The sequence below is a fragment of the Triplophysa rosa genome, linkage group LG7, assembly GCF_024868665.1.
Source record: "Triplophysa rosa linkage group LG7, Trosa_1v2, whole genome shotgun sequence".
In the NCBI taxonomy this organism is placed as follows: Eukaryota; Metazoa; Chordata; class Actinopteri; order Cypriniformes; family Nemacheilidae; genus Triplophysa; species Triplophysa rosa.
This window is the reverse complement of record NC_079896.1, coordinates 17,571,828-17,590,387: the sequence shown is the minus strand read 5'-3', so window position 1 is coordinate 17,590,387 and position 18,560 is coordinate 17,571,828. Positions and strand designations below refer to the sequence as shown.

General features: G+C 37.6%; 1 protein-coding gene across 3 annotated transcripts in view; it reads left to right on the top strand.

The window, feature by feature from the left end:
- Positions 1-18,560, top strand: part of tbc1d23 (TBC1 domain family, member 23) — a 521,932-nt gene that overhangs the window by 144,353 nt on the left and 359,019 nt on the right. For 2 of the 3 annotated variants that reach the window (XM_057337199.1, XM_057337197.1), the window contains 2 exons: positions 6,046-6,216; positions 8,169-8,211. In XM_057337199.1, the coding sequence (XP_057193182.1) occupies positions 6,046-6,216; positions 8,169-8,211 (214 nt within the window). The remainder of the gene's footprint in view (positions 1-6,045; positions 6,217-8,168; positions 8,212-18,560) is intronic. The other variant, XM_057337198.1, reaches the window with a different exon arrangement.

Below are 18,560 nucleotides of genomic sequence, written 5' to 3'. Positions count from 1 at the left end.
AATTTTTCCGCTAATTTGCATTTTATTTGAAAAACTGTTTTTGAACTAGTCCCTGGTTTTTTTGCCCGATCGGAACTAAACCAACGCTGATTAATTCTGTGGAGTGTGAATGTAAATAATTATCGAAAAAAAGTTTTTTTTCGACCCGAACCGGAAGTAGCATATTTAGCTAAAATGACCATAACTCGTGAACCGTTTGAGATATCTTCATGGGGCTTGTTACATATGTGTATACCCTTAGTCGGGGATCACAGTAAAAAAATGCGGTGTTCGGCCACTAGCTGGCGCTATAATACTAATTAACTCGAAAATGGCTATAACTACGCAACCGTTTGCCCGATCAACTTATTATTTGGTATGGTGTCTCGTTGTGTCATGTCCCATGCATATAAGAAAGGACGTTGGTGTATCTCAAAAAACATGGCCGCCATCGGCCAATGAAGTTTGAGCACTCATTACACCGGATTAACGGAGGCCGATCGGAACGACACTCGCTGGGCTTATTCTACTCGTGGTCTTGAAGGTCTGTAAGAAATGTGAACTCATTCGGCCACCAGGGGGCAAAATAATACTTTTAGAGTACATAAACAATTGTGTATCACGTGACATTTGACATATACCCAAACTATTGATATCATATGATAGCTCTCCTCATTCTGAACAACTTTGCCTCTGGAACCACTTCTGTCGTTTGAACGGTTTGTGAGTTATTGCTGATGATGTCAAAAACCTACTTTTGCGAACTAGTCCTAGGTTTTTCGACCGACCGGAATCAAACCAATGCAGATGACTTCTTTGGAGTGTGAATGTAAATAATTATCGAAAAAAGTTGAAATTTCCTTTTACGTTTGCTTAAGGGTCTACATATATGTAGACCATCACTCCGAGGTCAAGTACAAAAGACCGCTGCGTTTGGACACTAGGTGGTGCTATAACAGTAAAAATTGACACGTCTTTTGGTTGCCTAAACAATTGTGTATCACGCGACATTTGACATTTACACAAACTATTGATATCGTGTGATAGCTGTCCTAATTCCGAACACCTTTGCCTCTTGAACCATTGATGTCGATCGAACGACTCGTGAGTTATCGGTGATGATGTTAAAAAACTTATTTTGCGAACTAGTCCTAGTTTTTTCAAGCAATTTCTAAATTTACACCACGGTGCAATTCTCTGGACCCTCTAGGTCAATAATTACCAAAAACATGTTGATTTTTTTATGTGTGTAGCTATAACAATATTATATATGAAATAGACGTGACCAAGTGTACTTAAACTCTTATACTCTGTAAAGAATGGTCAGATTGATTTGTTATTAAGTACAACTGTACATCTTATTACAATAAACAAGCATGTCAAATGTGATGGTGATTGGACAAGGAATGCGTTTATAACTGTCAAATAGGTGAAATTTAGTTTGTTTCAATGTTGTTTTTTTATACGTCTATAATAAATATATAATTGCTAATCAAATTGCTAATCAGTCAGTCACATGGCTGGAACTCAATCCATTTTGGCATCTAGACGGCATCTTGGCATCTTGCTGAAGTTCAAACCGAACATCAAATTGGAGAAATTGGATATGGGATGGGATATATTAAATTCCACATACTACCTGAGGATTGTTGCCAACCATGTCCATCTCTTAATGACTACAGAGAATACCCATCTTTTGATGCCTACTTCCAGCAGGATAATGGACCATGTCAGAAAGCTCAAATGATCTCAAACTGGTTTCTTGAACATGACAAGGAGCTTACTGTACTCCAATGGCCTTCAGAGTCACCAGATCACAATACACGTGGCTTTGCTGAAGGAACGATAAATATGTCCAGGATAAAGGGGAAAGGGACACAAATTATTTTTGCAGATGTGTTCACTGTCCACTGTAGGGCCTTGCAGTCTGGTGCACTGCAGTGTGTATTATATGTGCATATGTATGTCTCTATTCCATATTACTGATCTGATCTGATCTGGTGTGCATAGTGTCTTTGTGTCATTGTGTGCATGCTATGTCCCGTGCAATGCTGTGTGCATATCTGTGTGTCTTTGTTTTATGCATGCGTGTGTGTGTGTGTGTGTGTGCCTGTGTTCTGTGCGCAATTGTTTGCATTCACTGAGTGTGTGTTGTGTGCCTGTGTTTCGTGCGCTGTGTGAGTGTGACTGTGTGTGTGTGTGTGTGCGTGTGTTTGTGTGTGTGTCACAGCCGGCTCTAAGCTGTGACAGAGAAGGAAACTACACGCTGGATTACAGTCAAAAATAATGAATTTAATAACATAAGAATAACAAGTAAATGAATCGATAGGGTAAATAACGAAGAACAAAAGAACATAAGCCTAGGAACCAAACAAACATGAAGCCAATGGCACCCCGGAAGCATGATAACTCCGGAAGTACCCAGAGTGGCAAATGGAGACCGCTTAAGAGAGCGCCATCCTCAGCCTCATCCAGGTGTACCCACTCTTGGAAATGAGGTCACCAAGAGCGGCTTTCTGCAAAACAAACCACAGACATACCAAAACAAATACATAACGTAATAAAGTACGTAACAGTGTGTATTTATGCATATTATTTCCCTCTGTATCATAAGAGTGTGCGTGCACTGTATACTTTTGAGTGTCGTGTGTGAATGAGACTGTGCATGTGTGTGTCTCTGTGTTTAATACTATATGCACAAACATACAGAGCAAGGAAATATGTCTCACTGGACCACAGTGACATAAAATGTATTATACATTAAACGTTCCTCCATATTTACACATCTATAAATATAGCACATGTCTGGCTGGTTGTAAGATGCTGTATTGATATACATAACACACCTTTATTAGATACACCAGTTAATGTAATTGCACGTAAACCCAAATTGCTACTCAGCCAGTCACATGGCAGCGACTCAATGCATTTAGGCATTTAGACATGGTAAACATGACTTCCTGAAGTTCAAACCGAACATCAAAATGGGGAAGAAATGGGATATATTATGTGAGGTGTGTGTACCAAATAAGCATCATTTAAATGGCACGGCCTTCTAGAATATTATTGCAGACAATGTCAATCTCCTACTGACCACAGTGTACCCATCTTCTTATGGCTACTTCCAGCAACGATGAATGTGAATCAATGTATCCATTTAAGATGGTCCTAGATTTTATTCAATATTAATTCTTCAGAACACAAAAGAGGCTATTTTGAAGAATGTGCCTTGTATCAACAAAAATACCTATATCTCTGCAATAGAATGTCATAAAGACACAGGAGTTGGTTCGTTTTACTCATGGATAAGTGTATTATAATATGACAGGTGACAAGCGACGCCCATAGCAACCAAACATATTACCTTAGCAACCGTTTAGCCAGACCTATATCTCTGCAATAGAATATCGTATAGACACGGGGATTGATTCGTTTTACTCATGGATAAGTGTAATACAAGCCACGCCCATAGCAACCAAACATATTACCTTAGCAACCGTTTAGACAGACCTTTATCTCTGGAGAATAACATCATGGAGACATGGGGGTGGGTACATTTTACTCATGGCTTACCATTTTATCAATTGGCAGGTGCCATGCCACGCCCATAGCAACTAAACAGATTAGCTTAGCAACTGTTTAGCCAGACCTATATCTCTGCAATAGAACATCGTAGAGACACAGGGGCTTGGTTTGTTTCACTTGTGGTTTAGTGTGCTATTAATTGGCAGGTGCCATTCCACGCCCATAGCAACCAAACAGGTTAGCTTAGCAACCATTTAGCAAGATCTATATCTCTGCAACTGAACATCATAGAAACATGGGAATTGGTTCATTTCACTCGTCCCTTAGGTATTATCAGTTCACACCTGTTTTTGCATGCGATCAGAACGACACTTGCTGGGCTTGTTCGACTTATTTTTCTCATGGTCCCGAAGGTCTGTAAGAAATTTGAACTCATTCGGCCACCAGGGGGTGAAATAACTTTTTTCGGTTGGGTTAAAATTGTGTATCATGTAACGTTTGACACACGCAAAATATTCATATCAAACAATAGATCTCATCATTCATGTCGATCAAACGATTCTGTGAATACGTCAAAAAACTACTTTTGCAAACTAGTCCTAGGTTTTTCACCCGATCAGAACCAAACCAACGCAGATGAATTCTGTGGAGTGTAATTATCAATAATTATCGAATAATGGTTGCAAGGGGCGCCAAAATTCCGAAATGGGCAGAGCCATAACTCGAGAACGGTTTAAAATATCTTCATGGGGCTCGGAACATATGTGTAGAACATCGCTCTGAGGTCACGTTAAAAAACCTGTTCGCCGTTTGGACACTAGATGGCGCTAAAACAGTAAAAATGGCAACATTGTCTAAACTACACAATCGTTAGCCCATTTGCAGGCTTATAACTTTGTTTGCAGTTGACGGATTTTCGTGAGAATTGTTTTCTCATGTTCCTGAATCGTTGCAGAGTCCTACGATACCAAACACGCTAGGTTTCAACTTTCCGTACTGCATCTTTTTTTTTAACAATTGCGAATATCTTCGCAACTGTTTCTCCGATCGAGACGAAACCACCGTAGGCAACATGGTATATGTAGTGGTTTACTAAATGCAAATGCCCAAATGTCAAAAATCTCACAGGAAATGGCTGAAAAATGCAATAAAAGTTCGACATGGGTAATTTTTTGGCTTTTCGAGTATATATAACTTATAACTTGAGTATATATAACTTATAACTTCTAAAAAAAAAGAGATGTCTTCACCATATTTGACGTGTTGATCAACGGTCACACTCTGAGGACTCAAGAAAAGGTGTGTGGCTGTGCCACTCGATGGCCTTATAGTGCCACCTATGTTCCATTTGACTGTTAAAAAAACTTTTAATGAACACAATTGTTGTAGTATTGCCTGTTTTGGCTGTAGATGGTCCTTAACATATAGAAATGAGATTTTACAGGCTTGTTAAATGTGCTAAAACGTCTTATCGTGAAATTATCATAACGTGTTCAACTTTGTCATTTGTAACACGGCCATTTATAACGAGGTCGTTTCTTAAATGGATGTGACTAAATGAACCTGAAAAGCTGGTTCTCATCATGTGTACTATAAGTGCATATGTTTGTAAGCATGCGTAGTCTGTAAGAAGAAGAGAGTATAGCAGTAATAGAAAGGATCAAAATAGTACAAATAGACTAAAACTATAGCAAACACTAGTAATAAGAATAAGAATAACACAATACTTAAAGTCCCACTGCATTCGATAATTTTATCACTTAGCATATATAAAAGTTTTTTTCTTTAATAATAATTCCATAATGCCTTAAAATGACTTGCATGTAACTCTACACCCTTGCTTCATTTAGTATATGTGGATTCATGAACATGCAAATTAGTCCCCGCCTTCATCCAATTGCGTGAGCTCGAACCACTGATTATAGGTACATATAAGACTCATTCGTAGTGTAAGCAGCTTCATAGAAGAGTTTGCTTTTTAATTTGCATACTGTATATATATAAAAATAGCATCTCATTGCAGTTAAAAAGATAATTTAAAGAAAAGGTGAATTTTGATGGTGAAAGTTCATTTGTCAGTTATATAGTAACTGCTTAACAAGCGGAATGCAAGAGGTGTTTTAAAATAAACATTTTGCAAGTGCTCTCTGTTTGTGCTGCTTTTAAAGTGTTCCTAAGGGTTTAAAATTGGCCATAATCTTCAAGCAGCGGTAAAAACAACCCCTACTTAACTACGTGTTTGGATGTAACAACCAGCCAATAGTACACAATAGTGAGCACACAATGATCTCAGACAATTTAATCCAGCTATACTAATCATACTCAACAGGTGTGCTCGAAGAACCAAATTTGCCAGATCATAATTTATATCATCTTGTATGTGGCATTTGATCTCAGATATAGTAAGTGATGTACAAAGAAAGGGCCTCAGATTGTTGTGCATTCGTTTTGCACTTGTTTTAAATCTGGCTGCATTTTTTCTTTGTGCACAACAGTAAGTTTAGTTAAATATGTAAACTCGGTTGTTGTACTGTTTTACAGATGCTTCATAACCCTTCTGAGTTTGCCCTGTCAGTGAAGTCTCTTCTTGAGGCTCAAAAGCAGTCTCTGGAGTCAGCCTCAGTGGCCAGTGGAGAGCATCTGTGTTTCATGGGCAGTGGACGTGAAGAGGAGGATATGTACATGAACATGGTACTTGCTCACTTTCTACAGGTTAGAACTGCATCTGCTGCTACATAATAAATGTACTCAGAGTCCTTTAAAGGGGTGATCTTCCAGGGCTATTATTGTGTGTATTTGGTGTAATACAGTGTTTTTACGTGGTTTACGGTTCAAAAAACATATTAGATTCACATACCGTACATTACTGTTGCTCCTCTGTGCCCCGCCTTTCTGAAACACGTCGATTTTTTACAAAGCTCATCGTTGTGAATAGTGTGGTCAATCAACTTTGCCAGCGCGACTTCAGCAAAGTGTAACAGATCAGGAAGTTTTTATTAAAAAGAAAACGATTATGTCTAATAATTAGCTAACTATAGCTAACTTCTTGAGCAGCCTGTGACGATGTGTCTCGACGCAACGCGACAAACACATTGAAACATTATAAACGAGGCAGTTGTTACATTCATTACTGAATACAATGACTTAGATTGACTTAGATTGACTTAGACGCAGGGAAGAACATTTCTGCATTTGTGATCGTAGGAACGACAAAAAACTCACGTTTGAATAGTCAGTTGCAAATTGTTTACTAAATAATGAAAACATACATACAGGCTCTTAGTGAGATGTGGCAGAAGTTGGATTTGCCCCACTTTTTAGAAACAGTCTTTGTGCACAACCAGGTGTTAATGCGCTGCACTGTACTGTTTTAGAAGAGTGTTGTAAATAAAACTTAACCAGTGATTTCTAATTGTGTCCTCGTTTGGAAGACCCACCTAAGTAGGTTTTCTTTTGTAATGAAACACACAGCGTTTCCACGACATGACAGCAGCAACAACAACACCACAGCGAGAATAGACTTAATAAAATAAATAATTCTTTCTTTTCGAATACCTTTTGGGCGGTGTTATTCAACGCTTCTCACAAACTCAACTCAACTTTATTTATATAGCGCTTTTTACAGTTTTCATTGTTACAAAGCAGCTGTACATGAGACATTGACTATAAGCAAAACAATTAAAGTTGTACCTGTAAAAACAAGTAAAAGGTGAAAACACAGAAGACAGACATGCCCACATACAAAACACTCCACACACACAATATGCACACGTACTAACACACATAGACACACACACGGACGCGCGCACACACACAAACACACACACACACACACACACACACACACACACACAGGCACACACACAGACAAGCACGCACACACAGACACGCACAGTGAAAGCACACATTTAAGATAAAGGAAAGAGAAGCACAGGTCAAATATTAAACAGACTATAAATTCCTATATGCAGTATTAATTATTATTTAGAATTTAAAATTCTAATTCTAAAGCAGCCCCCCGGCCAGGCAAATAGTGCAAAAGAGTATGCAAACGGTGGGAGGAACCCACAACTCGCCCAACCAGGGGATTCCAGTTCCCCTTTGGCAAAAGCTGCTGCCTCTGCACAAGCTCGACAGCTTGTGCTCGATAAACTTAGTAATAAGGTAAATTATAGATTTAAGATTATCATTAATAATCTAATAGCATTTGAAATTTTGTAGTGAAGACGTGTCAAGTAGCCACGTCCTTCTTTATCCAGCTCTATCATCTCAGATCTTGTCAGGTCGCCGCTTCCCATTCTCCTCTCTACCATCAGGTCTGGGCATCCTGCTCGCTGTGGTAACCTTGGATGAGACAAAACTGGCTGAGAGTAAAGTACCGTTCTGTACATCAGTTGTTGTTGGAAGTGTTCCAAACTGATGTAGATTTCTGGGGGCATTTAAACGAACCATTTTAGGCAGGTTTGGCTGAGCTTCCGCTTTTGAATAGAACATCTTTTGGTTTTAGACTTTAATTTTTGCAATTTTACATGTTTTATATATGCAGGAACAATTTGTAACACACCAAAGATACAGGAAAACACGAAATTGCACCATTTGACCTCTTTAAATACAATTCACTTATTACATTTGTTGTACTTACTTTGAACTTTTTTTTTTTTTAGAAAAACAAAGAGTATGTGAGCATAGCAAAAGGTGGCTTTATGGGTGAGTTATGTTTATCTTTTTTTTTCCTTTCATGTGATGCATGCAAAATGATACTGTGCCTCAATAGGGGCTGCACAATTTGGGTAAACAATCTAATCGTGATTTTAAAAAATGTATGTATATAGCATGATCAGTATTCATCGTCATGAAAGTTTTTTAATGCTTTTTAAAGCCTTGATAGTTTAAATACTTGTTCATCCGTATTCCTACGCAACTTTATTTATATAGTGGTTTTTACAATGTTTATTGTTACAAAGCAGTTGTACATGAAACATGTTAACTATAAGCAATACATTCAATTTATACAAATTAAAAAAGTATCAAGAGCAAAGTGAATAAATACACACATTCAACACGACACATAAAATATAGTGCACACACTCACATGACGCAGAAGGACACACATGCACACAGACACATGCTCACACTCACACAGCCCATGGGCACACAACATACCCTCAGCGAACACAAACAATCGCACACGCAAACCATCACACACAGACACATACACATGCAGAAACGTAAACACATACATGCATAAAACACAGACAAAAGCACAGACACACAACCCATACTGTTGAAACACAGAACCTCAAATCCCCATGCACGGAACATACAGTAACACACACGTACTGACACACACACCAGATAAGAGAAGATAAAACAAAGAGAAACATAGATAACATATTATATGAATTCCTATAGGGGTGATAAATAATTCATGCAAAATGTTACATTTAAGATAATATTACAGTTTTTCAAATTGCTTACACACAATTTTTTAAACTATGGCTCCATTTCTCAAAACTCTACACACAATACCACCAAACACGCACACAAAATGCAAAATGCCACACACATCATGCAAACACATCATTAAAAACTAGTTTAACTCTTCTAAAAATTGTATTTTTGCGTAGTAACTCTGCACACAAACATAAAATAATTAGCCACATACACACCAAACTACACACAGATGTGAACAATGTAAAACACTTCTCTCTTGTGTCTTTTTCCAGTGTGCTGTGAAGTGCACAGGAGTTTGTCATAGCACTCGCACTACATTTACACATACACACTGTATATATGTATAGATTTTCACTATAAACAGAAATGCAGGGGGGGTAAATATTGTATTCTGAAAACATTGTATTTTTATTGAGTTTGACTAAGGGACAGTGGTGTAAAGTATTGGAGTAAATGTAAATATTTGCTGTACTGTGTCTTTTTGGCTACTTTGTAGTTGTACTGAATATTACTGTAAAGATATTAGCAAATTTTACCCTCTACTTGACTACATTTTTGTATAGGTATTTGTACTCTTTACTCCACTACATTTTGCATGGCACCTAACTTTATCTGCAGCAGTTTATTTCTGCGACAGAAGAAGCAATGTTGCCATTTACAGGGCATTGAAGGTACTATATCTTGTGCATTTTTGCCTTTACTTACTGAAACGTGTCAATGGCTTCTTTATGCGAATGCAGGTGCATTATCAGGTAGTTCGCTGGTGTTTTATGTGGGAAGAGGACATGACTGCAGCCGGCAATAAGGCCAAAACTAGCATGTCCAGTGCAAAAAGGCTTTGACTTTTGTCATTTTCTACTTCACATTATTATTTTATTTATCCGTTTTACTGAAGAGACCTTTTTGAAGGATATTGGTTTCCTTATGAGCACTTGAGCTTAACTTGGGTGTTTGTAATAGACGTAGGGTATGGCGTCGACCTTGATTTGTCGACGCCATACCCTTAGAGGAGACCAGGATTGCTTTCATACTCATCTTGTTGACTGGACGAGCACGCCAATGGGGGGTCGCGGTGTGGGAGGCCCAGGACCCTTGTTGCCGTCAACAGTCAAAAATCCAAACAGCCAGGGAACGCTCAGTCGCGGGAAGCAGAAAGATACACAACCGGAACGGTTGAGACCTCCAAAGAGCGTCGAGAGTCCACCGCCAGGGTAAGAGGTCTGTCGTCTGGGTTCGAGGGTCTTCCTCGAACCAACTCTCACGAGGAGAGAGAAGTGGTAGGTCGTGGCGGAGATCGCGCCCCTGATGCGACTGTAGTTAGGTCGGGTGTGGAGCGAGGCCGCCAGCCGGGACGCCAACGGAAACTGAGGAGACAGAGAGCAGACCTGGGATGTGATGGGAGAGAGGTGAGAATACACTGGAAAGGCAAAGGAAAACAGAGTCAAGAGAAGCACATTCGTGATAGCAAAACGACTACAGGAGCTAGGACTAAGGCTATGACTCGGACTGTGGCAAGGCTAAGGCTAAGAACCGCTAAGGAAAATACACACAACAGTCAGACACAGGACAAGAAACATCGAGGGACTATAAAGGAAACCTAGATGGGGCTGGAATAGTCAACAGGTGTGGGACAATGTGGGAACAAGCGGGCTTAATGAGGGAAGTGAGAAGAGGAGTGTGAGAGCTGAGTGGAAAAACACCAGTGCAAGGAAAGCCCTAATGGAGACACGAGGGCGGGAACAATGACGCAGACTCCGAGCACGTGGTCAGCCGTCAGTCGACGGTTTCCACGTGCTCTACAAAAACAAGACCGTTCCCGTGCAGACAATTACCCCGACCTGACCTGAGTCGTGACAGTTTTAATGTGTAAAATGTAATATTAAAATAATTGATTGTTACGTAAATTAGGAGCATTACGATTAGAAAATGCATATTTTGGCAAAGATGTTTTGTTTACGTTTGGAGTTTGGTTTCTTATCCGTGTTTCGGAGTCTTACGTTTATTTGTCACCCTGCAGGTAAGCCATTAATTCTAAGCTCTGCAAAAAGCCAAACATTCACACCTCTCCCCATCCCCCGTCAACTGAGAAATGGAATCTGTTTTTAAAAGCCAGTAGCCTACTGACATGGAGAGAATTAAAACATTTCAATGCTTGTCATTTAAACGCAGGTCAATACACTATTTCATCACAATTTAATTTAATAGAGATGCAATTTCCTTACAGCTTTCCTCTGGCTCAGTGGTTAGAGCAAATCAATCACTGTCGTCCGCATGCACAAGACATATTAACTGCTAAGAAACTAAATACGTTTGATGCTAAAATAACACTAACACAACAGTGAAATATGTTGATTAAAACATATTACTCACCAGATTAGCCTGCCAGAAGATTCGATATAACGATGAAAAGCGCGGTCATCATAGCAGAGAGCGCACCATTTCGCGTTTCATCTAAAAATCTCTTCACAGATGATCCCACAGCAAATTTTCAGAGAGGAATACTGTATATCTCCCTTTTGATAATACATTGAAATATAATCAAGTTGTTAAAAACTGCCAAACTTTTCTCTAACCGTTACATAAATCACTCGATTCGAGCGGGGCAAACATGACGGACGTTCCCCATGAAGCTGGAGCCTAGCACGTACGTATGCACGTTCGGGATCGCTGTGTGGTTAAATTGTAATGACATAGTTACATCAAAGTAGTTGAGCACTGTAAATTTAAAAAATCATTCAGAGTACATAGAAGATTCAAGGCAAATTAACTTTTTTGTTTTTTTGAGTATTTACAGCCCACTTTCTTTATTTTACTTTTACTGTTCGGTCTTACAGTGCAGTATAACATGTATGACATACTGCATAAACATTTTTTTTAACATAATAAAATATAATGTATTTTATATTTGCACAGTCTCATTAGCACTATGTAAAAGCCAGATAATTTAAGCATAGTTATTTTAACTAATATGTTTGAGTTCAGTTGACTCATACTTTTAAGTCTGATAAGTGCAGCCATGATAAACGTTGATATTTGAGTTATCTCAACAAGTTAAATCTAGAGAAGTTAACCTAACTCAAAATGTTAAGTTGTGATAACTAATTGGCGCAATCATTTTTTACAGCGTAATAATACCTTAAAATGGTTCAACAGTTTGCTTGTATAAGGACAGAAAAGACATTGGTTATTTTTTATTATAAGAGTGTGTTCTTATAACTATCAGGCACATGCAGTCGCTTTAGACTGGCAGAAAAAATTAACAACACGTTTTTGGCTCATTCTCCGCCTATAACACTTTTTTTTTGTTATATTATAAACGTGAATAACTGTTGTTTTAATCTTTAATGTGTTGCCTCCTGTCATGTAATAAGGAATTTATCACATTGAATTTCACTGTTTCAAAGTACATGTTGTCAAGTACTGAAGGTGCAAACTCTCCCTTTACGCCTCCTAGCGGAAATTTCGCGAACTAGTTTCACATGTAAATGTTTTTTAACTGCCGCCCTTCCCCATCGGCGGCACTCAACATGGCGATATAGTACTGCGGAATATTAATAAACCAATTTGTGTTGTTTTGTTGTGCATTTTACACTGAAGACGTTTTTCATTTCTGCTGAACTACTTTTATACTTTTTTCTATGTAAACACTCTAGACGGACGTGTTTAACTCTTATACCTGCGTCTCACACCATTTGCAGCATCTCTCAGATAAGCGCCATGGTTTAAGACACTGTTAAGTTGAAATAATTTCACCTCCCGAAGGCGGGACAAGTGTCGTAAGATTTTTTTTACAATAGCAAGTTGGCAATTTCTGTTATCAAAAGAGTGCCACGGATCCTTTGCGGTTTGAAAGTGTTGGACTGCTCACTTTAATTTTCTTTAAGTACACAGGAGCAACTGTGTTCAGCGTTTCGGAGAAGGGGGAGTTACTATTTTCGGTGATAGTGTCAAGATCTTCTAAGTTATCAGATATGCTAGGGAATTTAGATATTTCAGACAGAATATCAAGAAACAAGTCTTTGGTAGCAGAGGTTATTGTTCTGTCATATTTGTAACATGGAGTTTGATTGGCAACTATAGGCATGTGGAGCATACACAATACTAGATAATGATCTGAAATATCTTTGCTCTGCTGAAGAATTTTAACGACACCCACATTTATACCTTATAACAGTATTACATCTAGAGTATGATTATGAAGGTAGTAGTAGGTCCTGACACATGTTAAATTGTGTGAACGCCTATAGAGTTAAGAATGTATTTTTAAACACATCCATCATTATCCACATGGATGTTAGTCAACAATTACAAGGACTCTGTATGCGCCCAGTACTTATTCTGATAAAAAGTCCCCAAATTATTTTATAAAGTCTGTGTGGTGCCCTATATACAATAGCCAGAAGACATTTTAAATGTGTTTTATCATTTACAGGTGCATCTAAAAAAATAGAATATCATGGAAAAGTTCTGTTTTTTTGTAATTTAATTTAAAAAAATCTAACTTTCTTATATTCTAGATTCATTGCACACAAAGTGAATATTTCAAAAGTTTTTTTTGTTTTAATTCTGATGGTTGAGACTTCAAATTACAAAAAAAACAATATTCCTTTTTGATATTGATTACTTTGATTAATTTTGAGTATAAATGCCGGGTAACTCGTGGGCTAGTTCAGTTCATGCAACCACAATTATCGGGAAGACTACTGACTCGACAATTGTCCAGAAGACAATTCGCTAGAAAGTTGACTGGGAGGAAAGTGTGGTAGGAAAAGGTGCACAAGCAACAGGGTTGACCGCAGATGATGATCTGCTGATGGTGGTCCGCTGTGCTTTATCAAGTCCAGTCAATGCAGCCGTCTACCAGAAGATTTTAGAGTACTTCTGTCTTCCGTCTGTTGACAATCTTTTTGGAGATGCTGATTTTCTTTTGCTGCAGGACTAAGCACCTGCCCACAGTGCCAAAACTACTTCTAACTGGTTTGCTGACCATGATATTAAAGCTTGATTGGCCAGCCAACTCGCCTGACCTAAACCCCATAAAGAATCTATAACTTACTTTGGAAATCCTGAACGTTTATATTTTGTAAATCTTTTTTGATTGATCTTTAAGACTGTATTCTAATTTTTAAGATACTGGATTTTTAACTCTCAACTCAACTTTCAATTTTCATTGTTACAAAGCAGCTGTACATGAGACATATTGACTATAAGCAAAACAATTAAAGTTATACCTGTAAAAACAAGAAAAAGGTGAAAACACAGAAGACAGACATACCCACATACAAAACACTCCACACACACAATGGGCCTCATTCACGAAACATTCGTAAATATATGAGTAAATTCAGAGTAATTTGCGCGTAAAACAGACCCAAAACGTCAGATTTGATAGTAAAATGTGTGCGTGTTAATGAATTCCAATCACTCGTAAACAGGGCGCGCATGCACGGTCATTCGCAATTAGTATGGAAGTAAAATAGAGACAAATGTGTGTTTGAAGCAAAAAGACGTGCTGAATAACGCTAACTGAAAAAAAATGCATTGTATTAACAGTGCTTGCATTTTAAGGTTCTGCAATTCAACATGGTTGCATATTTAAGCTGTGATTTTTTCAAATGTAAAAATTTCACACACAGTTTCACCGTTTAAAAATTCAATAATCAAAATTCACCCTTTAAATTTCATTAAAAAAATTCAACTTGTTATAAAATACAAGCTTTAATATTCGACAGACAATTTTCAGTCCATATAATTTCGGTTTAAAAATTCGCTTCCACAAATTCAGTGGTTCAAATTCGACTTGAAATTCAAAGTTTCACATCCGGGAATCCCAGGAGAAGCAATAGAGCGCCGATTCCGCCAATGCATGATCTCTACCTGCTGCCTGACCGCTTCACCAGCAGGTGGTGCAAGTCACTTCTGACGAAGACCAAAGCAAGAAATGCAGATACTTTTTATATGTTTGCAGCACAGTCCACTCATCTGCTCGATTAAGTGAATTTATTTGATCTCATAGATCTCTTATGCATCATCAAGAAAAAAATAATTGTTTCTTGTACTGGCAGCTTAGCTCACCACTATCAGCCCTGGAACGGACATGGAGCACGGGGACAATTCCAGGTGGCCTGGAATCAGTGGACTATTCATACATTTATAATATTAATTTAATTATTTAAATATCCTACCCGATCTACTAGTACTGCCTATCTATAGTAAGAGTTTGTTTGTATTTGGCTTGCTATTTATACGCATTGATTACTTTTTACGTGCATATGATTACCCCCTTGGTTAAGATGGTGTGGGTTAAGTCGGTATGTACATAAAAAGTGCACGCAAAACACATGCGTATCATATGCACGCAAAATATAATTTCTATAGCTCGCCAAATACAAACATAAAATCGTGCTTTTGATAAGCACGATCTTAAGTCATCAAATAATGGTTTGAGTTTCGAGGATGAGAAAATTGTATGTTACAGTGAATTACTGAATCATACGGTGTTTTAATAAAATAAGCTAATTGCATGAAGCTATTTGAATGACACATGCAATGGTATCTGATTAAATGTGCCAGAAAACAAGACAAACAAGTCATCATTGCATTAGTTACATAACACCATCACAATAAACTTAACATTTAAATTCAAATAAAACATTTGATTTCGGTTTAAAACTAAATAGGAAAAATAGCAATAATTATAAATTTTAAACAGACAATAGTAGTAGGCTAACTGAAACAGTAATGAAAACAGATGTAAGAACAAGCCATGAACAATTTTTCATCAGAACGTAACATAATCTACAATATAAATAACAGTCTTTTCTTAAAAACGTAATTGTAAAATATTTAGTAAATGTAGGATATAAATGTAACTTAAACAAACAAATAACTACACCACTTAAAAGAGAAATATCAATGGAAATAATTATGCCTATACTTTTCATCTGAAATCTCAGAACGCAAACAAAATAAAGCCAATTATAACCCATTGTATGAACGAATGAATTAAAAAACAAACTGAAATACTGCAACAATAAAGACACCTATACCTATTAGTTCTGGTATTATGTGAGAAATACGGCGGGACATGCTAAAATTCGTATTGTGTCATTTTGTGCTTTTTGCATTCATATTTAGGGCTCTTCTGCATTTCTGTAGCCTACGGTTATTAAAAAGGTGTAGGCTATACTAATCATCTGGTCTGAAGATTAAGCAACATTAAGCGTTTTAGCACGGTACACCGGCCGTGATGGCGTGGTCCGTGGACACTAAAGGGACCGAGTAGGCTAAAGGCACTTAGCAAATCTTGCAAGCTTATAACGTTTTTGTTACACCATGCCACCATACATGTTGTGGATATTTAAGCTAAATGTTTAACGTAAGTTTAAAGAGGGTAAATTTGATCATTTAACTGAACTGTACACATATATTTTAGACACGTACATTACGTGTTTCTCCAACGTGGTTTCAGTGTATTTCTGTCATTTAAAATGCATAAATTTAACAATATGTTGACTCATTATGTGAGCATATAGATTAAAACTTATTATACCAAATCGTAATTTCGTTTTGATATGTTATAGTATTGGGTAAGCTAATTAAAAAGAAAGGCTATAGCCTAATATAAAAGTGTACGAAATACAATGCGCCAAACAGCAACATCTACAGATAGTTGTGTATATTGCCATGGAGCACTCATATTGTTTTCTGACCAGTAATTAAATATATTTTTCACTGCTCGGCCATGCAAACTGACTTGCATTGAGGTGTATGTTAGAGAGGTCCTCATGTGTCCCAGCGGCTTCGGGTCTAAAACGTTGACAAAATATGCCTTGGGCACAGGTCGTGTCCGATATGGCATCGGGTCTCTGGTAATTTGTAATGAATGTGCTTTTACCAATCACCCCGAAAGACACAAATTAATTACATTTTATGGTTAGGTAAACAACAAATATTTGTTACGCCAAACTTTACAAGACATAATTAGGTTAATATACCGTGAGTGATTGACATTTTAGCATTTAATGAACAGACAGCAACTCAAGCAATTAGCGTGTAGTCATACTCGCATGTTCGTGTGTGGCACATTATTGGGAAACGCACACAGCATGCAACAAAAGTTTTTTTGCGCGTATAGATCAATAACACCGTGAGGTATCTTGCTTGGCTGCAGGCTGCACAAGACGTTTCGGGTCTAGTCGGGTTCTAAAGAAAGTGCTGACTATTTTATCTGGCCTGCTCAAGAAGTTCGCTTGGCTAAAATATCAGTTTTTCTGTCTCGTATTAACAAACGAACGTTTCCACAATTCCACAACATCCAGCATTTCTGAGAGTCTCAAATTAAAACAAGATCATGCGAGGAAAATAAAAAGAATGTTTGTTGAGATTGCAGCTACGTCATATAAACAGAAGCACATGGGAGAGTATGCGTTAAAATCAGAGCATTTGTCAATAAGCTCCTAGTTGAGATCTCAGTTATTTGACCGCTTCAAACACAATACATGTCCTGTAAATGCTGATGATGCATAGTATTTATGTGAACACGATGTCCTGAAGTAAAAAATAACTTAATTCCTTCNGCGTTAAAATCAGAGCATTTGTCAATAAGCTCCTAGTTGAGATCTCAGTTATTTGACCGCTTCAAACACAATACATGTCCTGTAAATGCTGATGATGCATAGTATTTATGTGAACACGATGTACTGAAGTAAAAAATAACTTAATTCCTTCGAGCCAGAGCAGGAAACCTAAAATTTCTGATGTTGATGATGCATAAGAAGAGATCTATGAGATCAAATAAATTCACTTAATCGAGCAGATGAATGGACTGTGCTACAAACATATAAAAAGTATCTGCATTTCTTGCTTTGGTCTTCGTCAGAACTGACTTGCACCACCTGCTGGTGAAGTGGTCAGGCAGCAGGTAGAGATCATGCATCGGTGGATTCGGCACTCTATTGCTTCTCCTTGGATTCCCGGATGTGAAACTTTGAATTTCAAGCCGAATTTGAACCATTGAATTTGTGGAAGCGAATTTTTAAACCGAAATAATATGGACTGAAAATTGTCTGTCGAAAATTAAGGGTTGTATTCTAAAACAAGTTGAATTTTTTAAGTGAAATTTAAAAGGCGAATTTTGATTATTTAACTTTTTAGCGGTGAAATTGTGCATGAAATGTTTCAATTTGAAATATTCACAGCTTAAATATACAACCATATTGAATTGCAGACTCTAAAAATGCAAGCACTGGTAATGCAACAGATTTATTTTTGATTAGTGTTAATTCAACATGTTTTTTTGCTTCAAAGACTAATGGCATTGAAATACTTCCATAAATTAGCATAATCCCCGCCTATGAATTACAGTAACGCAAATTACGTATCTAGAAATACTGGAATCCTCTGGACTTCATTCTCTGGTTTGGCTACATTATATTGCATAAATGCATAAGAGACTAATAGGCTATATGCTTACAAATAAATTCATCAATTAAACTGTGTCCACCAAAGCGTTTTTAGCAAGCTAAAACAATAATACCTGGTGCTCTTCTGAAAACGACCATCTGGTGGCGCCTGAGAACGCTTTGGAGGCACTGTGCGTT